Source organism: Cordyceps militaris, assembly GCF_000225605.1.
Source record: "Cordyceps militaris CM01 unplaced genomic scaffold CCM_S00005, whole genome shotgun sequence".
Taxonomy (NCBI): Eukaryota; Fungi; Ascomycota; class Sordariomycetes; order Hypocreales; family Cordycipitaceae; genus Cordyceps; species Cordyceps militaris.
In genome coordinates this window covers 542,814-567,391 of record NW_006271973.1, presented here as the reverse complement: position 1 = coordinate 567,391, position 24,578 = coordinate 542,814, and the positions used below count along the sequence as shown (strand labels likewise).

General features: G+C 53.5%; 7 protein-coding genes across 7 annotated transcripts; 3 read left to right on the top strand and 4 right to left on the bottom strand.

Annotated features, from left to right (window-relative positions):
- Positions 1-2,261: 2,261 nt before the first annotated feature.
- On the top strand, positions 2,262-5,132 carry CCM_06574 (ankyrin repeat-containing protein, putative; the record flags this gene model as incomplete). The annotated part of the gene is made up of 2 exons (XM_006671715.1): positions 2,262-3,542; positions 4,299-5,132. 2 exons carry the CDS (start codon positions 2,262-2,264, stop codon positions 5,130-5,132), a joined length of 2,115 nt encoding a protein of 704 aa, XP_006671778.1.
- A 603-nt stretch (positions 5,133-5,735) lies between these two features.
- CCM_06573 (ankyrin repeat-containing domain) lies at positions 5,736-6,854 on the top strand (the record flags this gene model as incomplete). Its single annotated transcript, XM_006671714.1, has 1 exon — positions 5,736-6,854. The coding sequence occupies one exon, from the start codon at positions 5,736-5,738 to the stop codon at positions 6,852-6,854; it is 1,119 nt and encodes a 372-aa protein (XP_006671777.1).
- A 1,682-nt stretch (positions 6,855-8,536) lies between these two features.
- On the bottom strand, positions 8,537-9,928 carry CCM_06572 (uncharacterized protein; the record flags this gene model as incomplete). The annotated part of the gene is made up of 3 exons (XM_006671713.1): positions 8,537-9,194; positions 9,253-9,367; positions 9,646-9,928. 3 exons carry the CDS (start codon positions 9,926-9,928, stop codon positions 8,537-8,539), a joined length of 1,056 nt encoding a protein of 351 aa, XP_006671776.1.
- A 1,054-nt stretch (positions 9,929-10,982) lies between these two features.
- Positions 10,983-12,015, top strand: CCM_06571 (uncharacterized protein; the record flags this gene model as incomplete). The annotated part of the gene is made up of 3 exons (XM_006671712.1): positions 10,983-11,181; positions 11,237-11,436; positions 11,941-12,015. 3 exons carry the CDS (start codon positions 10,983-10,985, stop codon positions 12,013-12,015), a joined length of 474 nt encoding a protein of 157 aa, XP_006671775.1.
- A 3,411-nt stretch (positions 12,016-15,426) lies between these two features.
- CCM_06570 (uncharacterized protein) lies at positions 15,427-16,067 on the bottom strand (the record flags this gene model as incomplete). The annotated part of the gene is made up of 3 exons (XM_006671711.1): positions 15,427-15,600; positions 15,668-15,817; positions 15,918-16,067. The coding sequence occupies 3 exons, from the start codon at positions 16,065-16,067 to the stop codon at positions 15,427-15,429; spliced, it is 474 nt and encodes a 157-aa protein (XP_006671774.1).
- Positions 16,068-16,417: 350 nt separating this feature from the next.
- On the bottom strand, positions 16,418-18,216 carry CCM_06569 (uncharacterized protein; the record flags this gene model as incomplete). The annotated part of the gene is made up of 4 exons (XM_006671710.1): positions 16,418-16,546; positions 16,740-16,896; positions 17,058-17,602; positions 17,800-18,216. The coding sequence occupies 4 exons, from the start codon at positions 18,214-18,216 to the stop codon at positions 16,418-16,420; spliced, it is 1,248 nt and encodes a 415-aa protein (XP_006671773.1).
- Positions 18,217-18,856: 640 nt separating this feature from the next.
- On the bottom strand, positions 18,857-21,539 carry CCM_06568 (response regulator; the record flags this gene model as incomplete). The annotated part of the gene is made up of 4 exons (XM_006671709.1): positions 18,857-19,042; positions 19,092-19,687; positions 19,754-21,052; positions 21,110-21,539. 4 exons carry the CDS (start codon positions 21,537-21,539, stop codon positions 18,857-18,859), a joined length of 2,511 nt encoding a protein of 836 aa, XP_006671772.1.
- Positions 21,540-24,578: the final 3,039 nt, after the last annotated feature.

Here is a 24,578-nt window from a genome sequence, read left to right as displayed (position 1 = left end):
TTTCCTTTTTTTCCTTTTTTCCTTTTTTTCCTTTGTTACTTTCTTTACCGGGGTTGGCGATGCTCGATGGCCTTCCCGAAAGGGCAAATAGCGGTCGCGAGGCGACCAATGGTGAATGTGACTCAGTTGGAGCATGTCGGGGAGAGATACCTCACAACGAGAGAGAGAGAGCAATGATTTACGATTCACGGAAATTGAGTACGGGCATACAGCCTGGTCGATTGTTTGGACAAGTATAATTCTCTGCTGTTAATTTTTACAGCAAGCGCGCTTCTTCTAGTGCGATCGACTTAAGGTTAAGACCGTCGGCGGCGACGCGCTGATCGGGCGCTTACAGAGGCACTTGTTTATGAATGAAATTGAAATGCTAATGTAGTTAATATGGGGATTTGTCCGCAGACTGCGACCTTGACGGTCTCCTCCGAAATGAAAGGTCTGTTGTGGTGATGAGATTGTGAATAACCAACCACTACGCACAACTGCGTTTTTTTTTTTTTTCAATCTCCCAATACCTCTTTGCGTTCTCATCGCTCCTATTCCAACACAAACAGTAACTCTCGGTGATGACTTTTTGCCTTAACTTTCCTATGACTCGGCTGGTATAGCGGTCTGGCTCGCGATGTTCAGTATCTGGAGTCAAGCATGAGCAGGTTTAGCAACACAGATAAAACGTCCTTCAGCGGGCATCCCATCGTCGGACGATCTAGTCGGGGGTTTCACTTGACCTCCCCACAATGGTAATTCAGCTCAGTACCAGAGGAGTCTGACAAGACACGCAATCAGACATCAGCCGATTCCTCTGCCATGTCGCAAGATAGATATCCTTGACCAGACCTTGTCTCGGGTAGGTACCAACTTTAACTGATTCATACCCGATAGTGAACGAACGTGTGCCTCGTGGTTGAAGAAGGTTATACACGTCAGTGTGAGAACCCCGGGGGAAGAGGGGCGGCACCACCACCGCCTCGGCTCGTCGCTTCTTCTCCGCCGACATGGAAACGGTGAAAAGGCCTGGTGTCGACTTGTTCACTGGGTCGCTGATGCCGGGGATTGCTCCGAAATGTTGTACGACCGTGTGGCGTTGGTCTGGACTGCTCCGATTGGCCCAGGTCTCTTGCGCGTCTTAAAGGCGGTCAACTGAAATCAGGAACGGGTTGGACCGGGTCAAGTTCATTGTTGGCGACGCTGCTCCGATTGGTAAGAGATTTATTCTCCCTTGTCCAGTGGGCATTCGCCTCTTCTGCACACCATCGCGGGACGGAGTCCGACTGTGGAATTTATCTTGGGGGTCCAGACGGGTAAGTGCATGCTCCCGATACACTGGATCCGCGAGATTGGTAATCTGTACGAATTAATTTACTCTGTACGTCGGTTGCGACTGCCGTCGGGTCAAGGTATCGTCTGTCGCTGAGAGGGATGAAGAGACTTGTTGGAATCGAAAAATGATGGAGGGTCTATTTTCGTTTGCGCCAAGATGTTTCAAATGAATGAAGAGGCCTCGTGGTTTCGATTCGCAGCAGGCCAGTCACTTGTTTAGAAAGGACGAGACAAAGGACAAAGGGGAGACATATCGGAGCATAGCCACGTGCTACCCGAGGCCAGTTGCTCCTCGCGAGAATCCGGGAGCATACATACATCCACTCGGAAACAGACTATAATTATCTCTCTCCATATATGTACTGGACCTGTATGCGTACCTTTTCCGCCGTATTGCCGTCGTCTCTGACGGGCATCTTTGTCGAGCACCCCGACAGGAAGGACGGGATGCAAAGCGAAGACCAGGAAGACCAGGCTGAGCAAATCCTTCAAGACTTGCCTGCCGGCAGAGCAGCTCGCAAATGCCGTCCTTCGAGCCCAGCCATGCTCTATGCAGCGACATGATTCGGCTCGATAGCCTGACAACCTGAGCAAACATCGCTGAGCTGGCGCGTGTTGGGGTGTGAGCACGACATTTCTCGACGCGACAAAGTCCCTGCTCTACGGCGACTCTGACTGACTGCTCACGTTGCACAAGGCACAAGACAGTACATGGCTTCCCGCCACAGCCTTTGTGCGACTGTGACGGCCTATCCAGCCCGTTCTAGCGTGAGGCCTTCGCTGTTCATCTGATTCTAGTCTGGTTGTCGCCCTCTCTCCTTGGCTACTCCTCCTCTAACTAGATCATCTGCTTGAGAGCCCGCTGACTAGAAAAAACGCATTTCCTTCTCCTTTGTCTCTCTCCGACTCCCCGAGACCGATACACTCGCGCCTTTTTCCGCAGCATGAACACCAAACCCAACCAGCTCGCCAAGACAGTCCACCTCTCCACGGGTGCCACCACCGCCAACCACCCCAAGCCCTGTCCCTGGTCCCGATGCCCCGATGCTATCCTGCAGGCCGTCGCCGCCCGCCTGGCCAACAGGGCCGACATTAGCCGGCTCGCGCGCGCCAGCCGCCAGTGCCACCGCGCCGCCAACCCCGTCCTCTACGCCTTCGACCTGCGCGACGACAACAGCCGCGCCTCGGCCCTGCTCTGGGCCTGCTGCCTGTCCAAGGCGGACACGGCGCGCATGGCGCTGGCCGCCGGCGCGGACCCCAACGCCGAGTGGCCGCCCAGCCTGTGGCAGATGCTGGAGAGGCACGCCCCCAGGTTCGATCCCGCCCGGGGTGCGTCAACCAGGAATGCGCTGTACGTTGTCGCTTCGCTCGGCGACGTGGACATGGCGAGACTTTTAATCGAGGCCGGCGGGGTAGACTTTAGTAAGCCCGTGCAGTATCCCGCAGAGGCCGCGCGGGGTTGCGTCGGCCAGCCGGTGCGATACGAAGACCCTCCCCTCTTCTCCGCCATATCCATGGACTGCGCCGAGCTGCTTCACTTTTTCCTGCAGACATACGGCGACGACGTCCGGGATCTCTCCGGCAGCACAATGCTCACCCGCGCGGTACGCGAGCAGCGTCCGGCGGCCCTCCGGACGATACTGCGGAACGAAGACTGCTCCGACCCGCTCGGCGCCGGGGACGTCAACGGCCTCATCCAGGCCGTCTACAAGGGCGACGCCGGGCTGGTGCGCCTCATCCTCGCCAAGAGCCGGTCCGACCCCAACGTGATCCGGCGCCGGCACGACGACAGCCGGTGCCACGGCGGGATCCACGGGCAGACGCCGCTCGTGGTGGCCGTGTGCCACGGCCACGAGGACGTCGTGCGCGTGCTGTGCGCCGACCCGCGCGTCGACATCAACCTCGCGGGGCCCAACCACCGCGCGCCCGTCTTCTACGCGCTGACGCAGCACCACTGGGGTCTCGTCGACGTGCTGCTCGGCCACGGCGCCGCCTACGACGCCGAGCTCGCGTTTGAGTTGGCCTGCCTCCACCGCCAGCGGGACTGGATGGTGCGCCTGGTTCGCGCCACGACGTTTGACGAAACTCGCCTCGAGTACTGGTACAAGATGGGTCGGTCGCTGCTGCGCGAGAGCGCCGCGCACTGGTCCGAGGTCGAGCTCGAGCTGGACAAGAAGAGGGCCGTCTTTGCCAAGAACTGGCGACGGGACACCGCACTTCCTTGGGTAAACCATCGGCCGACGAAAGATGACGGAGGGAACATGTGCGGTAACTGAACATGGCCCCGGGATCTCGCTGATCTCTCCAGGCAGCTCCTGCATAACCCAAGGCTGCCTGGCGGTCCCGTGTAACGTTTTTTTCCCTCGCTGTTAGGCAACCGCTTATGGCCCAGGCAGCTCTTGTATAACGCAAGACTGTAGGGGCACATGCGACGTTATCCCTCGATATTAGGCAACCGCTTACAGCCCTTTATTAGCGACGTCGTTGCACCACCTGCAAAACTCTGGACCTTCTCCATCCAACACCAACCCGAAAAGCTCCAGCACTCATCGTCTTTTATCAACCGTCAAAATTATATCGATATATCCTGCTGCGGCGTTTCTGCCAAAATCATGGCCGAGAAATACTTTATACCACTTTGGCTCTCACGCCGCGACTACTGCAGCCTCCAACGAACTTGCGACTACTGCGGTAAACCTCCCCAGAGACCCCTACACTGGCCCAATGTTTCTCATAATTATGCCAGTTGTCTCGTTTGGGCCCTTCAGCGATGTCAAACCGACAATGACATCACGGTTTGCGGCACAGTTGCCCACGCGATCGAGGCGGGCGCGGATGTGGACATGGCCTGGAACTTTATGCCAAGGGTATCAACGGAAGATGATGACCGTGCCTGGGACCCTCTTCGCAAAAGATTGGGAACAAATCCGATTTCGCTCCTTGGCATGGCAGCTTTTTGGAACAACACGGGATTGGCCCAGATCCTGCTGGAGGCCGGATCCAGGATCGACTACGCGCCCTGCCCTGGATTCCCGCCCATCATTGTCGCCGTGCTGTCGGGCAGGTGTCGAATGACCAAATTTCTCATTGAGAAAGGGGCCAAACTAAATGTCTGGACCCCGGATGGGGACGGTCCGTTGGCTGCGGCAGTTTATGTCAACAGTGCCGAGTGTGTTGAGGCGTTGCTTGCCGTTCTCGAAGACGCGGATGAAAAAGACGCCATCGAAGACATTAATGAAGAAGAGTCCAGTCGACCGACGGCCCTCATACGTGCCGCCGGCGGCAACCACGAGGGCTTCGTACGCCGACTTCTTGGACGCGCCGAAGTCAATCCAAACAGAATGTGGATTCGGGACGAAGGCCCATGGCTCACGCCTCTCACGGTGGCTTGCATCATGGACTCCGTGGCGTGTGTTCAGCTTTTGTGTCAAGATGGACGAACTGACCTCAAAAGGATGGACTCGTATACCGCAACCGCGCTGTTGACAGCTGTCCGAAAGGCAAGCTGGGATGTTGCTTTTTACCTTCTCGGGCTGGAACGCTTGCGCCAGCATAGGTGGCGTGAAGTCGGCGAGTTCCTCTTTAGTCTCAGCCCTGGCTACCGTTACGACGCTCGAGCAGTGGAATTCGCCACGGAACTGATTCGGAGGGTGCACATGACAGACGAGATTGCTACAAGCTGGAAGCAGATAGCGACTGGATCTGGAAATCGCCACATTGTCAAGCTTATTGACTTGGAGCTGGCTCGAAAGCTAATGATACCGCCGTGCAGTGCAGAACGATTCCAGCCACTGATGCACATGTACAAAGAGTAGACACTGGCGAGAAGGGTACGACATCACACTGCTATATTAAAGATTATATCTGAAATTTATACTACCTTTCGCATAATACACCCCTTGCCATGACTTCTACCTTTGGCATGCGATAATTGTAGGCGCGTGTTGTTGTGTTGTTTGTTGTCCGTTCTTGCTGCGGCAGACTGTTCAAGCCACATGCTCGAGATCTGTCGCCGCAACTTGGGTTTGAAATCCTCAAATCCTGACAGCAGCATGAAATACATAAATATATATATATTAGATTGTTTATAGGTTCCAACCGCCAAAGTTTAGTAGGTTTGTTTGTAATGAAGGGTGGGTGGTTCGCGAGTAGGAGTGCTGCGTTTGTCGCCGTTTGCTCTCCTCACTTTTAACACGAGTGAGTACTTTACTGCAGCCTATCTCCCTAGAAACCTATAGAACCGGTAGATAATACCTTGGCCGGGCTTTTCCGCTATTAGGGAAGTAAGTTACTATAGTCTATTCACGGCTTGCGTGCAAACGCGGCCGACGCAACACACAAAACAACTTCCTGGAATTCACCTATTCTCTACACTTTCGCTTATTCCCTACACTTTACCTGCTTAGTTTATGTCTGATATGTCATTTTCCTCGAACAAAGACAACAATAAGATGGAACTGCTTCAATTTCCAAAGGAGATTATTCTCTTAATTGCCGACTTTTGTGAATTGCGCGAGCTCAACCGGCTTGCACAATCATGCCAAAGCTTACAATGGCTTAATAACGAGCTCTATAGGCGCGACGCTCGCCAAGGTGCTTTTGCACTATTTTGGGCGTCTAGCAAGAGCTCACGAGAAGGACCGACAATATACGATTCTACGGCTAGGCATGTAATTAATGCAGCCATCGATATCCACGCGACGGGTATTTCTTCAATTGCTGCTATAGCTACCCTTGTCAACATGAGAGGGTACTATCCAGTTACTGTTCATTATCCCCGTGTAGCACCACAATCACGGCGGAAGCGGTGTTATGGGAGTTTTATCGCGACTACCACGCCTCCAAGACGATCCATCACGCCTCTAGGACTCTCGGCGTTGACAGATGATACGCGGATGGCTCAACTCCTCGTTAAGTACGGAGCCGACGTCAACCTGCCCTGTAACGACCAGAATGGGGGGGACACGCCGATCGAGCTTGCAATCTGGTCACTCTCCCATAATATGGTCAACTACTTGGTCGATAAAGGCGTGAATATCCAAGTAACGACCGATACTGGACGCGGTGCGATCGGCATGATCGGACTGGCTGTCGAGCGGGGGAATATGGAAATCCTTAAGTCGCTACTTACCGCGACAAACGATCCGGACGAAAAGGGTTTCGCCAGTCGCTCTGCCCTCTATATTGCGGTGTTGGACGGCTGTGAAGAATCCGTGAAGCTGATCTTGACGCACCCAGGCGTGGATCCGAACTATATTGGCCCGGGGCAACATGGAAATGCCGCGCTGCACGCAGCTTGTGAATTCCGTTGGCCACGGTGTGTTGAGCACTTGTGCAAAGACAACAGAGTAGATTGCAATGCGCTCAACGAACGGCAGAAATCAGCCGTTGACCTAGCGATGGAAGTTCGGGACTGGGAGATTGTATCACATCTTGTTAATTATGGGCATCTTCACAGACATCCAGAGGCAGACCGAATCGAGGCGATTTTGCGGTCTCGTCAGTCGCCGGCAAGTTATAGAAACTACTCGAATTAGTAAGGGAAATAATTACAAGGCAGAGTAATACCAAGTATCTAAGAAATAATAATAATAATTCTTATATACTGACTAGGCTAAATAACCTATCTAGTACCTTTGCTAATAATAGGGTAAGGAAAAACTAGAGTACCTAAGGGAAAACCTTAACCACATTTACGGGATTCTACACGGTCTTAATCCGGAGTATATAGGGATCCGGTAAGACCCCTCTAGTATCTAAGAAATAGCAATAGATTATTACCAGCCTTTATATAATAGTACTACTATATACTAATACTAGATATATAGTAGTAGTAAAGGATATTATAATATAAATTAATTATGTTAAGGGCTGGGCTACGGAGCCTGCCCTGGTCCTTCCAGAGTGGCCGGCGCGGAGCCCCTAGGGGGCCCCTTATAGGTGCAACCAGACAACAACAAGTCAGTATTGTTGTTACGAATCCTTTTGGCCTTATGGTCGAGAGGGTTGTGCGCCGTAAGGCTACTGACAGCTGCGGGGCTGGTTGCCCCCGAAGCCCCTCTGGGGCCAGTCCGTCACAAATTATATAAATATAGTTTCTCTCTTAGAAATCTGTCTTTTTTATTAGGGTATATATGCTAGGTTATACCCAGTACCTCTCTAGGTAGCTAGTAAGGATACCCTTATAGGTATAACTAGATAATATCCTACTAGTATTATTCTTACGAATCCTTTTGCCTTCTATGGTATAATAGATTATAGCTATAAGACTAATAGTAGTAATAGTACTAGTTAATACTAGAGTATAAGGTTGTTTAAGTATTAAAGTACTTTAGTTATAATATAATCTAGGGTAGAGTAGGTAATAGTAATAGAATTACTACTATATCCTCTTTACTAGCTTATTAGTAGCTTACCTCTATACAATATCCCTTCTATATATATTCCCCTCTATATATAACCTTTATATAGTACCTTCCCTTCTAGCTACTATACCCCTAGCTACTATGCCCTAATATAGAGCCTTCTAGGCTAGTTTATTATAATATATATATATATAAGTAATTATATATATATCTAGTGTCTATATATAACTAGAATACTAGGACAATTACCTTACTTAGGTAAGATTAAATTCGGGTTCTCTATAGTGTATTTCTCCCGATGATACTAGAAAAATAATAAATTAGGTAGATATAAGAGGTATAAAAGAGTCCGGCTCGAGCCCATTTCGGGCTCGTCCTAGCCTAAGTCCACCACAGGCGCGCTCCCTTTTGTATTATAGGAGATAGGTAGGCTAGCTTTTCCCTCCTCTCTTACCCTGTAAGAGAGTTAATATTACTATCAATGCCTACATGCAGATGCCCTAGGGCCAGTTCTTAACAAGAGGAGGGAAAAACCATCCTAGTAATAGTATAGGCTGCTATAATATTGATAAACTTTATAAATATACTAACGCGAAAGTATTATTAACATTACCTCTTTACGCTTATTCTGTCATACTACGTGCAGAGGTAGAAATCGAGTACATTTAGTAAGCAACTATCTAGCGAGGGTATATAACATCTCGGCGCGGCCAAGTGCATGGTCAAAAACTCCAATATCCATAATAAGCAACCAATTTATAGGCGCATTCTGTTTGCGGCTGTCCGTGAATAAACCAATAACTCCAGTCGTGCAGTGCGGAATAACGATCCAATGCGATATGGGCGTTGTAAGCTCAAAGCGAGTGCGGTGCGAACTCGGCTGCAGGGGGAGCCAGAGTTGTGCTGGCCGCGACATGGCCCTTGGTGATGTATTCCTCCTGTGCCTCTAGGTCCATTGGTGTAACCGGGCCGGGGCTTCCCATGGGTTGGAGGTGCGGGGAAAGTGGTCGCTGTGGCGTTGATGGGCGGCCAAACCGGCCATCTGGAACAGGCAGATTTCTTAGGACCGCGGCGTTTCCGGGCAACATGCTTGGCTTGTACGAGCCACCCAGTGCCATGGAAGCCTGTGCGACCATGTCACGTTGGTACTGTTGCAATCGCTGTCGTGCGTCGTCGGTGCCCTTGTACGTGGTACCTTGGGCATCCGTCTTGGCATATGACGTGACCGAATCTGAGACAAAGGTCCTTTGGTTTTGCAACTGGCGCGTGCGCCTTTCGTAGTTGGAAGGGTAATATTTGCCGACAGGTAACGAATGTTCGTGGATCCCTGAGGGCATGTACGACGACACGGGTGTGTGAGTGCCCTGCCAGGCCGGTGCCATCGAGGCCGGTTGCTCTCTTGGGGCTTGCATATCGAATTTGAATTCCGAATTCTTTTGACGATTTTCCGAGTGAAAGGGATGTGGGCGATGAATGCGACACTTTGGGTCCTCGTGCATGGGGAAATAGCCACTATTTCACTTGGTTAGCAGCGGTGCTAGAGGCGGTTTATAAGTCGATGACTACTCACCCAGGTAGGTCGCCGCGAGCAGAAAGCGTTTCAGTGGGAGTGTAAACTGAAGTACCAGACTTTTTCGATTTCGGTAATTCGATGGCGATAGGGCGAGAACGAGACTCGGGGCCGTCTGCGCAGGGATTGTTAGCGAGTTATGTAGGCGACGAACGGAAAACCTGGGGTGGAGAAAAGCAACGACGCGGTGATGGGAATGACGTGGGCGGAGACATGACGATCGAACTCATCCGTGTATTCCGAGGGAGCGGCCAAGGGCCTAGCCAGGAATGGGTTGGAACGCAATATTCTGGCGGATCCAACGGCGCCTGGACCAGTTGCTACGCATAGCACCGTGATAGGTTGCAAGCTGCTGTTTGAGATTCAACCGAGAGCATCAAATTCGGGTTGTACATTGAGTGATGCCTTTGTGGTGCAAGAGGATAAGATGTTGTAGTGTCATGGAGTGAAGATATTTTGAGTACTTGCGTTTTGTAAAGTAGGAACTCTCCATCGGAGCTAGCACTGGTGTGCCTGGCACGGACGGTACAGAATCGCCGGCCACATCTTCATCGCGGCCGCTGGTATTGGAGGTGAGGGATAGCTCCGAAGAGTTGGAAAGGGTGCGCCCGAAAGTTGGTCTCCGGTAGGGCATGAGGAAGCCTTGGGCCTTGTTGAGAGATCGTGCAAATGACATGGCGGCGGATCCGCCAGAAACCTTGGAATGAACAAGTGCGTCACCACAACAGTCTAGCGTTGAAGCGGCCCGGGCATTCTTTGAAGTGGTCCAGCGGTTGATGATGGATCTGATGAGTTGAGCAGACGCGGCGAAGTTTTATAGCAGGAATGGAGATGAGAGATGGGTAGAGATTGGAAGAGCGAGGCGCTGGTCGAGGGGGATTAATAAATCAAAGAAACCTGGCTGGCTGGCTAGTCGCTCAGTCATGACCCCCTGTGTCAGGCAGAGAAACGAGAGACAAGAGTGTGCGGCTCAAATCTGCAGGGTCGAGGGATGGCGGCGGCGGAGCCCACTACCTGCGTCACAGCCTGGTAACAGTGGCAGGTGGGTGCACCACGAGGTGGACTTGTAACTAGAGGATGACGGGTACGACGATGAATAAATGCTGAAGAGAAATCGAGAGACGGATGGCCGCAGGAGCTTCGATGGAGAAGGACAAATCGATTGAGGAACGACGGAGAATATCGGCAGGGAAAACTGTAACTAGGATTCAAAATGCAAACAAGGACATGGAGCTGGCAGCTGGCGACTGGCAGCTGGCGACTGGCGACTGGCGACTGGCAGCTGGCAGCTGGTAAACGAGAGACCAGATCGACAAGCCCTGGCGTTGACGGGTAGCTGGCTGGTGCGCTGCGGCTGTAGCGGCGATGGCGATGGCGGATGTGTGGCTGATGCCCGGAGGAATACCCTCGTTTGGTGGCGCAGCGCCCAATATTAATATTTACAAGGCCCTTGCTCGCTATAGCGGTTCGTTGCAGGCGGGTCATTTTTGGGCAGTTTTGTGAGCTGACAGGATGGGGGCGGACAGCGGTGAACAAAAGAAAAAACTTGATGGAAAGGACTGATTATTGTTACAGAGTTTTCAAGACAGAGTAACTATCAGAGACACTCTGTTGTCTGTCGGTTGCAGGTCAGTTTTTACCCGCTTGTCCGCCTCAATCATCCCTGTAAGCCACCATCAAAGCCTCACCGCGAACGGCCTTTTGGCTTCCTCTTCCCACTTTCCACCACAATGGCACATGGATCCTTGTCTCGCCCGAGTCACCCCAACCCAGCCGAGACGTGCACCCGCACCAGATATCCATCCATCAGCCAACCCAATCAGAACTACGGATGTGTTTTACCGACTCGTCTGCGTGTATCCAAGCCCGTCTGCGTGTATCCACGCCAACATCTGCGTTTGCCCGCTGTCCAATCCACCTGGCGTCACGGTACGACGTACGATTGTGTGCATAACAATTGTCCTTTGCATCGACAGCACCCCAGATCAAGTGGCTGCGCAACGTGTAGCCGCGTACGACCGTTGCGAGATGATTGCGCTCATCTGGTCCTTCAATCCATCACGGGATGGCGCACTACAGGCTTACGGCCGTAGAGGGAGCGAACATCAACTGCACCCTCACGATCGACACACACACGAGGCAAATTGGCCAACACCCATCGCAAATCAAAAACATCAGCCTGCAGTGTGCATGCATTGCGATCCTTGCCAGGCTCCATACAGCTCAGGCACACTGCGCCAAGCCACAGCGCGCATTATTCGCAATCGCTGGCATTGACGTGTAATAAACACACACGTTACATGGCGGAAACTATGCGATGCAATTTCAAACCCGACAGCCACATTGCAATTTCATCGAGCGCAGATCGCGCCCAACATTACGCCGCCCTGTATCCGTCGTCCACTTCACTTTCTGCCCCGACGGACGTACCCGACGCAGCTCGCCGAAACTGATGAGCACCAGCCTATCGTTTTTCATTGAGCATCATGTTTGCCAGCGTCGTGCACATGGCCCCATCTAAGCGGCCCACGACTGATCGTATCTGCTGCAACCACCCCCGCATCGAGATGCACACCAAGCTGCGGTCACTTTCTACGAAGTGGACCTTGGACATCTTGAGACGTAAACGCACTTGTCAAAAATTGACCTCTTGACCCTACACGATTTACCAGACATGTATGAGGGCAGGCTAGTACGCCTTTCGAGGTCGTGGCCGGCGCTACATTCGCGTATCTACCATCCCTCGTTGCTTTGACCAACTGAATCAGTAGGACAACGTGGACTTTATCATGCATGCGACTTGATAATAAAGAATGACCTATCTCCTGCCTTGATCATTTCGGCACCCTCGAGCCGCTGCTGCGGGCCCTTCCACTTTCCGACATAATATTTCCTAGATTCGAATCCTGCCATCGATCCGCTTCCCCGCCTCATAGCATTCAAGTATTCCCATGGCAATACGGGTGACGCTACGAAACGAGATGGGAATGCAAAGAGATAGATTTAGACTACTGTCAGCGAAGCGAGACAAGCAATCAAGTGGTGCTGCGTCAGTTGACACAAGATCTTGTCCGACTTGGTGTTCTTCTTCGGATAAGCGTCATTATAGACCAGCCGGCGAGGGCAATTTGTACAACCACTCTTATTGATAGATGCGGCGGTCATCATTATTGTGACAAGCAAGGCCTAGGACGGCAAAAGGGTTTATTTTGGGTTTCATAAGTTAAGCGCCGTTGAAGGCGGCGTCTGGCCGGACTGCTCGTGGCGTCAACACTGGCGCACACAAACACGAATATTGAAAGAAATAACTCAAAGAATAGCACTGGGGAACATAATATAAAGAGAGATACAAAAAGAGAGACAACCACATACAAAGAGAAAAGCAGAGAGAAAAGTGGCGTAGCGGCAGACTTTTTGGCAGTCTGATGCCTGTGGCGGACGGGCAACTAAACTTGCAATCATATAGTCAATATTTTTATATTGAAAGTTTTCATATCTTACCAATATGCACCGAACCGACTTAGCCCTTTAAATTTTATTATTTGCGTCTTGCCTCCTCCATGGCGCGCCTCTTTATACAAACCAACACCCGTCCTGCCCTGCCACCAACATTTTGCTCTTCAACCTTCTTCTCGCTCACATTTCCCTCCTATACCACGCCTGCTCCCCCTGCTCTTCCCAAACATGAAGCTCCTCATCCTCATCACCACCGTGGGCCTCGCCGCCGCCGCCGCCCTGGCCACCTCGTCCACCTCGTCCACCACCGTCGCCGCGAGCCCGACGCCGGCGATCCTGACGCCTCACCCAGCCTGGCGCGCCAACAGCACCGCCGATGCGCTCCAGATTGAGCGCAACTGCCTCGCCTGCACCGAGAACTGCCACCAGTTCCTGAGGACCATGGAGCCGAAGGAGTGGGCCCAACGCTTGGTGCTGCGCTGTTCTGAGAGCCTGTGTGATCCCATGGTAAGGCTTTTTTCCTTCTTCTCGTTTTTGTTCCCCCTCCCCCCCCCCTTGCCGCTTCTTCCTTTTGTTTCCTGTCTCCTTCTTCGACTTTCTTGCGCCTGACTGACACACAACAGTGCAGAAACCAAGACCCCAGCATGTCCTAGATTGCCGGGGCTCCGAGTCCCAGCGCCGGGGATCAATAATACCCGTCCCCGACACCGGCCCCAAGACCATCCCCGACACGCTGCTGCCGCCGCCGCCAAATGTGGCGAGCAGGTTCCCCCCCTTGACGCGAGGTCTTGACGTTTATCGCGCCGCAGAAAACCCTGTCTTACATGCAAAGCACCGAAGCCGATGTTGTGCCCAACGTCTCGGTGGTCCGCCTGGGAGGAATTGAACAGTAATGTGGCTAGGCAGTTTTTCTTGTTCTGTTATTGAGTCTTAATACGCGCCTTTGACTTTCTTGGATTTGTGGTGTGATGTAATATACATGGGGGTATAACGAAGCAGAACCTCTGCGGGGGACGGGTGGCTTAGGGTGGAACAATTCTTATTTCGTAGCAACACGTATACTAGCGTATAGAAAGAGCTCGGGAAAATAGAGCCAGAGGAAACACCTAAATGGCGTACAATAGAAGCTCGATGAAACTAAGCGAGAGCACAACGTTCCTGGCGGGCCAATCGGACAGCGTTCTCCAGCTGTGCGGCCGAAGCCCTGTCCCGCCCCCCTCCTTCCTATGCGTTGGTGCTGCCGGCGAGGTAGCGCATGACGATCCTCATGGGTCCGATCTTGGTGACATAGGACACGCGATCATCGACGGGATTCTTCAAGCGGACCTGGGTGGGCACCATCTCCAGCTTGCCGGCCAGGCGGAGCGCGGATCGAAGGATGCCCTTGTTCAGATTGACTCGTGCCTGCTGCTGTTGGTCATACCGTACGGTCAGCTCATGATCCCAAGATCAAATCTGTGTGATTCTCTTACCTCGTCCTCGTGCATGACGGACTTTGGGTTGTGTCTCTTACTCTCCAGTGTGGCGCGGAGGATTGCGGCGGGCGCCTAGACGAGGGGGGACAACATGTCGGCTGGGCCGACGAAGCGGCGGGTTCTTCGAACCAGTGCTGCCATCTTGGTCAGTCAAACGCTTGTGTGTAGGTCTAAGTAACTCAACTTACTTTGTTCGTGGGCGCAGTGGGGGGGTGGGAGCAGGCCGCTCTGCAGCTGGATAATGCAGTCCGAGCAGATCAGATCCTGATCATCTGCAATGGACGCGAGCTCGATAGGCACGGATTGGTTGGCATCGTGCGGGTTGCCCACGTACGTCGAGATGTCGTAGTTATCGCCGTCGGAGTCGGGGGCATAGGCCGGTCGAAGGATGGGAGGCATTGCGTAGAGGTGGGCTGGACAGGCGGGCGTTTTCGGTTGGGAGAGGTCGACACTTCTGTTTGGCCGCGGCGATCACGGCGTCGTTCGGACAGATTCGACAGAACGATGGTGGCGAGCTGATGTGTATCCCGTGGGTACTTGGATGTGTGTGGTTATGAAGGAGGGAGGTTGCGTCGGTGCCGTGGAAGAGGCGGGGGGATATATATACCTGCGCGTGTGCCTACGTGATATGGCATTCACCGCGTTCACCGCGTTCACCGCGTTCACCACGTTCACCGCGTTCACCACGTTCACCGCGTTCACCACGTTCACCGCGTTCACCGCGTTCACTGCGTTCCCGAGTTCAGGACAAGCGAGACTGTGACGATAGCCCTGGTGTCTCCAGCCGCGTCTGGCAGGGAAACCTGATTCAACCTAGGTAGGTATGTTTCTCGTGCCACATCTTACCCAAATTGTCTCCTACCTAGTCACAGCTGCCGTATAACTTGTCGTCCAACGTACTTGCGAGACTGCCCAAAGGGAATCAGCCACCCAGTAGGTAATGTATTGTATTTGAGCTGGAGTTCGTTAATTCCTGAGATAACAGGGACTTTGGAGACAAATACTAATATTATTATTCGGTAGACATGAACTAGGTGCTCATATGCTCGAAAGTGATAAAACTCATTAGGGAAAAGGAAACCAATACCGCATGGAAATAATCAACATTGTGGACGCTAGAGGGTATCTCGAAACAGATGCGCCTAAGGGGGTATCGATGCAATGGGAGCCAGACCTGGCCATCACGGCGGCCTTACTTCTCAGCACGAGCCCGGGAGGCAAGAGGGTTCTGAGCAGCAGTAGCTCAGACATGCGCGCGCCCGGTGAAGCGGGAGCGGACGTCGCGGTGCTTCCACCAGTAGCCGGCCGAGGCAATGGTAGCGAGAAACCAGAGCAGGGCGGTGGTAAGGTCTACCCAGATGGCATTCTTCATGCGTGTGACGGCACCGTTGCCGCCGGCGTCGGCATGAAGGAAGAGCTGGGAGGGCCATGTTAGTGAATATGCCTGTCTATATATGAATAGGAAGCAAGCCGGGCAAACGTACCTTGGCGAATACGCCAAAGAGGGTGATATTGAGGATGAAGAGCACCAGGTTCCAGATCGGCGCGACGACGCCGAGCGCGTGAAAGACGAGCGGAACGAGGTAGGCGAGACAGGTGACGCTAGAGAGACATCCGACAACGACGGCAAAGACCTGTGGTGGTACTTGTTAGCTTTCCCGCGCCTTTTCTTCCTTCTTTCTCGTCCTTCAACCGGCGTCGTGAGAAGAGCTGCCGGGCGAGCGAACAACGTACCCATTTTGAGTCGAGATGGGTGTGTAGCTCCCGCGATCGCTGGACGTCGGTCGCGTACAGCCCAATGATGGCCAAACCGAGGACGAAGAGTAAAAAGTAGACGCCCGCAAAGGCGAGGTAGCCCTTGGTGATGTTGAAGCGGCTGAGCATGGCGGCGGCTGTTGGTTTTTGGAGTCGGTTTCTTGATGAAAGGATGGGGGGAAAGAGAAAAGAGAGGCAGAAGAGAAAAAGGTTGCAGCGGTGGTGGTCGCGCTTGCGATGGGCTCATTTTAACCTTGATTTTGGCTGCACTTTTTTCTTGCACTGCAAGGGCCTCTGACGTCAACGAGGCACTAGCCCGTGGCCGGCAATGCGTCGGTGACAGTGAAACACAAGTGCAGGAAAAGTAATAAAAAGAGAAAATGGTTCTGGCAATTGGCCTAAATATATCTGCTGGTGGCATATTTATTTCATGGTTATTTCCTTGTAGACTTGAACGTTCTTGAGCGCCGTCACGCCATCTACATAGAAGCCTCGGCACAGTGATGTTGCTCCAGGGGCCTCGCTGCGCTAAGTAGCCCTAAAAGGGGTTCCTCCCACACAACAACAGCCTCATCCAAGTCCAATCGTGAAGTAGAGAGAACCGGCATCTCTTACTGGTGTGCTAGCGCAAAAGGCGCTGCACATCACTTCGATGGAATTACTGCTTTGGGTGTGCGAGCCAGAGCCAGTCACTCGGGAGAATAAATGACAGTTGCAAAAGTGAGTCTTCTGTGCAAGCCACGTGGTCGGTGGGAAGGACCGTAGTCTGACTTTTGACTTGCAGAATGGATACAACAGTACAATGCAGCATAGATGTGCCAACAAAGACAGACAATCGAACTGCCAAGTTGGGCAGCCAGCGAGGTGAGGTTTGGTTCGCATTGATATATATGTCTGTCGGCCTCGAGGTCGTAGAGCACAAAAGGAAACGGCATGTGCACCACTGAAATCAACTCGGCTGATATGATGTGGCACCGTCGCTTTATCAAGCCTGTAGTTTGTTAAAATAACGGTATATTGTGAAACCATTCACATGTTGTACAGGTCTAATATACAAAGCCTTGCTCGCCAACCGTTTTTACATATATACAAATAGTATTCCCTCTGCCGCGCACTTACGGCACCGACTTGGGAATCTTGATCATACCTCGCTTTCGGTCCATGAGCGGCGCACCATAGCGCCAGCCTAGGCCCTTGGGTGAGCGCCCGTTGTCGCCCGCGTCGTCGACATTCATCTCGCGGAAGCGAAACTCGTAGCGGTCCGACTTGACGCGCGTCGTGGCCGCCTCCTCGGCAGCCTGCTCCGCCGCCAGACGCTCCGCAAACTCGTCCTCGCGCTGGCGCTCGGCTTCCTGGAACGCCTGCCAGTTGGTCTTGCGCGAGCCCGTTTTGGCCACGTTTTTGCGCTCCATATCGATGAGGCCACTCTGGGGCGAGCGCTTGTCCACCGACAACATGTTGTCATAAAAGGCGCCGGCGGCGTCCTCTCTCGTAAAGTCAGTCGACTCGGCGACGGGCACAAAGAGCTGCTGCATTGTGTATCGGTGCACGTGAATGTCGTTGACAGGCTCAAACGGCGTTTGCCGAGGCTCGCCAGGGTAGTAGCCCCATTTCGGGAGCAGCCCTTGCACCGCCTTGGCATATGGTCCGGCGAGCTTTTTGCCCTGTTGCGAGTTAGCCATTGTATGCTGACAGGTGTGCGCAAGCGATCAATGTAGGAGGAAAAGTTGCAGTCAGGCGTAAAAGTGTAACCATTTTGATGTCTTCAAGACTAATCGAAATTTATAAAAAGTAATTTCATCATGCAAATGTGGGAATTGGGAATAGGAGCATAAGAGAGAACATGATAATTCAAACTTACCGAATTGGTCCACTGCTTTTGTGCCTCCTTTAGCCTCACAATGGCCGCTACCCGACGCACATCCAAGCCCATCTCCGCCGCAATGGCCTTGAGCGCCTGGCCGTCTTGCGTGGCCCGTTGGTAGATAAGGCGCTTGGTTGGGTCATTGACGACCTTTTCGCTGCGAAACAGCGGGTTGTTGGGAAACGGAATGTCCGGCTGACCGCTCAGCGTCCCCGGGCCACTATTGTTGGCGAGCACCTGGCCCTTGGAACTATGTATCCACGCGTACATCTTGCGGCGCGCGGCGCTGCTCTTCTCGCGGCACGGGGTTATGGGGAGGTTGCACGTCGGTGGTACGGTGCGCGGCCGGCTCGAGGATAGGAGAAGGGCGTCGCCGGCGGCCAGCGACGCGCGGGTGCCGACGCGGGCAGACATGATAAAGAATTGGCAAAAGAAGACGCTGTAGAAGAGAAAACGATTAGGTATTATAAAAAGAAATGAGTACAAGAAAGGGTCGCGAGCATGTTACGGGCCCCCAATTGATGTAGATGCTGGTTGAGAAGTTGTCCTGCGTTGGAGAATTTGTGGTTTGGAGCTTCGACTAGTTTTAGGTGGAGTGGAGCCGGCATGCGGCGCGGCGGTTTGATTTTCCGCGCACCTTGATGTCAATCGCTAGCGACTGTCGACATTGCCCTACACAGAAAAAAAGGCACTGGGAAGAAAGGGAGGCATCAAGGTGCTCGGTTGTATTTCGTTGTAGCAAAGTAGGCACGTCTTCCTGCAAAATCGTTGACACTGCTTACAAAACAACCATGTGTGTTGTAAATCCCGTAGCTCGCCGGTCCCAATTGCATTCGAGGTATCAAGAGCTATTACATGAAACTGTAGACAGGGTTATAAGTCCTATATCAAAACGTGAAAATATACGATGCTCAAATCCCACATATCTCCCCTAGGTGAAAGAGCTCAAATTCTGTAAAACGTATAGTTCGTATTCTTGCTGGAGTGAGCCGAAAAATGGTAGCCAGCTGTATGTAGTTATCTGTGCAACTTGTACAGCGTGGGAGGGTTCGGTCTAGATTTCGGCAGCAAGCGAAGAACGAGATTTCTTAGCCTTGTTCTTGGCAGCCGCTGCCTTCTGATTAGCTTCCTCCTCGGCAAGGGCAAAGTCTTTCCAGGCACGCCAGCCATCGAAGTCGATGAGGGCCTGCATGCAGCCCCATTCCGTTACTTTTCGCTCAAGCCAGACAAAATTGACGGGCTGCAGAGTTAGCTCGGGCAAGCACAGGATATAAGGGACGTGTACACACCTTGGTCAAAAAGTCGTTGCAGCCGGCCGCGAGGGCTTCGTGTCTGTCGCTTTGCAGTGAACTGGCTGTGAGTGCCACAATGATGACGGGTCCTTTGAACTGCGCCCGATTTGGAAGACGGTCTTTGTCATTGAGCTCGAGGGCAAGCTCCTCTTGGGGCGTTGTGGGCACAGAGGAAAAGACGCCAATCGAGTTGACTCGTTCTAGTCGGCGAATCTCGCGGGTGGCCTCGAGACCATTCATGACTGGAAGTTGAATGTCCATCAGGACCAAATGAAAGCCGCCCGTTCGCCATTTCTTGACAGCTTCTCGTCCGTTGGTAGCCGTTTGCCAGCGGACCCTGAGGCGTTTGACAAAGGCTTCCAACAGCTTCAGGTTGATAGGGTTGTCTTCGACAATAAGTACGCTGATTGGAGGTACCGCAGCAACCACGCCACCGCCGTTGTAGTCTACATTCTTCCGGCGTTTGGCGCGAGTGCTCGAGGATCGGGTTTCGAGCATCCGTGGCGATGACATGCCGACCCGGCCGGAGGAAGCATACATGTGTTCGCGGCCAGGTGATACCATTGGTATGGGAATCAAGCTGGGAGGCATGCCTGTAGGATCTATAGAGTTTGTGTGAGCGCGGTAATGGGCAAGATGCGGTAGAAATGGGTGCGTACTGTGGCCGTAGTTACCATGGCTTGCGTTGAGGGCTGATGAAGCTGTGTGCGTGCGACCGACGCGGGGGCGGGAAGGCTGTTCACGATGACTACGGGGGCGTAGCCCTCCGGGAGATGGGATGGTAGGGAGGTGGCCGGTTCCGATCACGGCGATAGAGTGTGATTGGTGACCGCCAACTGGCATAGCGAGTGGCATATGTGGTGAGGGCAGAGCTCCGACGGGAGGGAAATAGCCTTCGCCAGACTCCAGCGGTCGACCATCGTCGGTGTAGTATATCGCGGCGGCAGTATGGGGGACGTGATACTGCTGATGTTGAGAGTGGTGTCCATGTTGAGCCGGATGCGGTGAGGCCTTGGGTGTTCTGCGGGGAATATCAATGACAATGGCGTCGTCTACCGTCTGACCTCCGGGATAGAAATTATCGAGGGTGCGGCACATGTGCTCGTCGGGTTGCAGCAGGCGGTCTTTCTGGTCGCGAGGGTAGAGGCGAATATGCAGATCAGGAGCGTCAAACGTCTTGCCCAGGGTATTGGCGTACTTGCGGAGGATAGTATCACGGACATCGTCGACGAGATCATCCTCGGATATGGTGATGAGAGTAGGCGAGGCGCCGGGGCGGCGAACCCAAATCTTGCGTGAGTTGGCCATGGTGGGAGGTGAGGGAACGCCAAACTCGGGGGCAGGATCGAGGACAAAGTGCGCCTTGCGGGACGTTCTGACCTGACGGATGGCAGGGCCGGAGCCACTGGATCGCCGAGGCGCGGCGGGAGGACGAGAGAGTGGCGTGGCGGACGAATCAGCAGCGGCTGTGAATGACGGGTTGATGCGGCTACGCGTCGAAGTTGATGGTGCGGGTGGTGGTGATGTTGCGGGAGTTGAGGAGGAGGAGGCGCCGCAAATGGGGGCGTGGAGAGGGTGGACTCGGGGATCTGTGTAGGGGTCGCCGTGCTCGCCGGGAAAGCGCTCGGGGGGCCGCAATTTGCGAAAAGGCTCGGTGCTGAAGTTTTCAAAGATGCTGTGTAGCGTCGGCGTGGCGAAGCGGGAGCCGGGACTGTGCTTGTCGCGGGCGGATGGTGAAAGGAGCAGCGCGGGATCGTAGTAGAGAGGATCGTGCTCTGCGAGACGCTGAAGACGGTCCTGGAGGTTGAGGCGCTGGTGGTGGAGAATCTGGCCGTCGACGGCACTACAGCGGGGCGCTGACTGAGGGCCTGGCCTGGGGGATTCAACGGGCGGGTGCGCTGGGGAGGCTGCTAATAAAGGCGCTGGAGAGGCTGCTCCAGGAGGTGGTGAGACGAGCACTGAAGGCGAAGAGGAATGCGCCAGAGATGTTGTAGTGGAAGACGTTGAAGTCGAACAGTCCGGATCCCCAACATTGGGACTTTCAGCGGATCTTGCAGCGGATCCCCCAGTGGATACAGCACTCTTTTCAGTGGCCCGAGCTGCTGACGATGAGGAAGCCGCGGAAGCTCCAGCGTCTTCCGGCCCAGATTTAGCACTCTCGACCCCAGCTTCAACGGCCTTCAACCCTAGTGTCGACTTCGGCTGGGGGGTGGATGGTGTGGCATCCAACGTTGTTGCTGTTCGTGATTCTGCTGGCAAAGGTGAGCTGGATGCTGGCACCTCTGCTTGGCTGATGCTGCTGATTTCGATCTGGCTCCTGGGTTGTTGTTGCGCTGTTTGTGACTGATCTTGGTGTAGGTGTTGTTGCTTCACGCTCGACAGAATCTCCTCGACCTCCTCCTCGACCGGCCCGCTCGTCGATGAGCTGCTCGAAACACCAGACATGGCACTGCGTCGACGAAGGGACAGTTTGGATTTGATGCACGACCTCAGACCGGGCCTCATCCCGAGATGACAGGCGACCGAACTCGCTGTAAGACCAAGGGCCGTATGTTTTTTTTGCTGTTGGAATCGACAGAGGGAAAAAGAGAAGCAAGAGAAGATGAGATGAAGTCAAAGAACAAAAGTATAAAACAGCCGCCACCAAACGAAACGAAACATTGGGCCTGCCACTCTGGAGACAAACAGCCCGCGCGACTCAGCCGGGCTCGGCTAGCCATGCAGCTTAGCTGCGCCGTGTAAAAAGTATAAAGAAGGCAACAAAGACAAGAAATGCAGGCGCATGCAGTGCCACATGTCGCATTATCAGTCAGAGAAGGCAAGCTAACTAGCTTCACAGAGGCTTCGATGAACGAAAGAAACATCCCGAGTCTCCGGCCTGGCATGGTTGTGACCAGCATCGCACAGCAGTGACAGCACACACGCAACACGCAAGCCTGGTCGCCAAGTCGGGGTTGCCCAATTCCCACGACCGTTTTACTCGAGACCCCTGCATGCGCCGCCTCCAGGCAGAATCACACAGTCCATCACATTCACGGGCCAGTGTGCAAGGGTCTCTATGAGGGTGTGCAAAGGGCCAACCAACTGAACAGGGCGACGGAAGGGTCCTTGCGCGCCCACACGCGCCAATGAGAGCGCCCTGACTGGTCCGTTCAATCTCGATTCAGGCTCTTGATAGCATGGGTATTTATGGCATGTGCGCAGCTTCAGAGAGATATTGGATACGGATACGGTCGTCTGTTTCGTCGTCTGTCGACCCTCGTCGCTCGTCGCACAGCGGCCCATCAGACCAGACTGTCGGACCGAGAAATCAGATTGAGGTCAAAAAGTTTGCCACTCTGTGCGGATGAAACATGCATCCTGCAGGCCTTTTTTTGCGGGCGCCTTTCTTTACTTGCCCCCTTGGTTGCCTTCTTTGCCCTCCCCGACGTTGAGCGATGCGGTGCGACGCCAGACAACGACCACCTTTCTGCCAACCAGTGTGCGGTAATACAACCGTGGCTTGATCCAGGGACCGTGTGCCAGGGAAAGAAATGTGATTTCTGACATGTTTTTTCTTTGCAGAAAAAAATCCAACAAAAAAAAAGAAGGCCGGCGCCGCGTCTGTGATACATGGGCGTTTACTATTTCCTGCACGCTAATGCAACGCGACGACTTTTGGTGTGCACGCCACATTTGGCCGCGAGGCAGACAACGCTGCATAAACTGATCGTTCCTCACGGCGCGCGGATGAACAGGACGTCAAGACCAGTTCAAGACCGGTAATATGTGAGCTATATCCTCGGCGACGTGGCGTTTTTTCTGTTTCACCGCCACGATGACTTGACTATTTCGCTCCCAACGCACGCTCTCTCGCATTTGTCGTTGACCAAAATGCGCCTTGGCCACTTCGGCCGGACTGATCTCTTGTGCCAAGTTCTGCCAAGACGGCGGACTTGTCCGACGTCTTGTCATGGGGCTAACTAGGGCGCGTTCTCTTGAGACCAGGCAAAAAACCCGTCTTCATGTAGGCCATCTTGAGCCACGCCGACCGTCAAGGGTCAAGCCCGTTCTGTCAACCGTTTGAATCAATACTGGGCGGGCCATGAATGCATACTCGAGGGCTGCTGGTGATCGAGGGTCACCACCACCTCCCCACGAGGATAACTCGGCACCGCAGCTCACAAAGTTGGGGTCACTACCACATTCAACTTCCTATAGTTGGCGTTCTGAGAAGCATCCGAGACTTGAGTCATGCCAATCAGGCTCAACAGCCACCCTTGCTGATAAAACGACGTGTGCCCGAGGCTGACACCCCAAGTTGAGCGCAGGGTGGGAACCACCGGGCACAGAGCGGGCATTGGCAGCGACGCCGTCTGATCGCTCATCGGGATCGCCGCTGTTCGGGGGGCCATACCACAGGCGACTGCTGCTCGTTGTCGATGCAGAATTACGTGATCGAGGGGAGTCAGCTTCGACCCTAACCCTAAGTCTTCAACACGGAGGCCGCCTCAAGACCAGTCAAGTCAAGACCAGATCGGTTGTGTTCTGTCATACAGATTCAGCGCAATTTCTGTATTAGCTGTGAGTTGATTTGGCTCTGTGAAATTCCTGAGCCGCTTGAGAGCCGCTTCAATAGCATACTTTGCAGGACCTCGTGGCAAGGAACTACGGGCAGGTGGAGGATGTAATGACTACTCTCCCGAGAATGAAGCAAAATGAGATAATATACTCCTATTCTGGATATATATACGAGTAGACATTGCCGCTTCGAGTTCAGCGTACTTTACTTTGGCTCTTTCCCCGGTCCAAGATGGCTGCCGTTTACTGGCAGTTTATTCCTAAGGTAAATGCTTACCTGTCCAAAGTTGTTGGTGGAAGGGTCTCCCGGAAATGGAATACAGGTATAGTGCCGCGCCATCTCCGTGACCCGGGTCGAGCCCTCGTCTGTCGACCAAGGACTATGCTTCTGGTCAGTACCGTGCGTTTGTCACCAATTCTCCGTGGCAAAGCAGTTGAGAATACAAGACAAAAAGAAGAAGCAAAACACAGCAGTGGTATATGCAGAAACAAAAACAGGGGTGGGGAGGGAAAATGGGACTAACTCACCAGCAGCGAAGTTCACCATGCTCGTCGTTGATCAGTTCATAGTCCCTATGACTCTCATCCTCTCGATCCATGGCAATCGTGTTCCACACCATGGCTGCCGGCCAGCCCATATCAGCCACAATCTGCTGAACGGGCACGTTAGGCGCAACGCTCAGCACAAGAGTGTCGGCGTCAACCTCGAGAAAGCCCTTGGGGTCCGCGAGCACAACAAAGCCCAACGCCGCGAGCAGCTGCTTCTCGACACCCGCATACGCGGGGTCCTGCGCGTAGCAGGGCAGCGCCCCAGGGAGGCCCTGCGCGCGGCCCAGCACCTCGGCCATGGTCAGCGCCGCAGCGTGCTGCACGGCCGCGTGTTTCGTAGAGTCGGCGAGGTCCTCGCGTGTTCGCTTCTCCCAG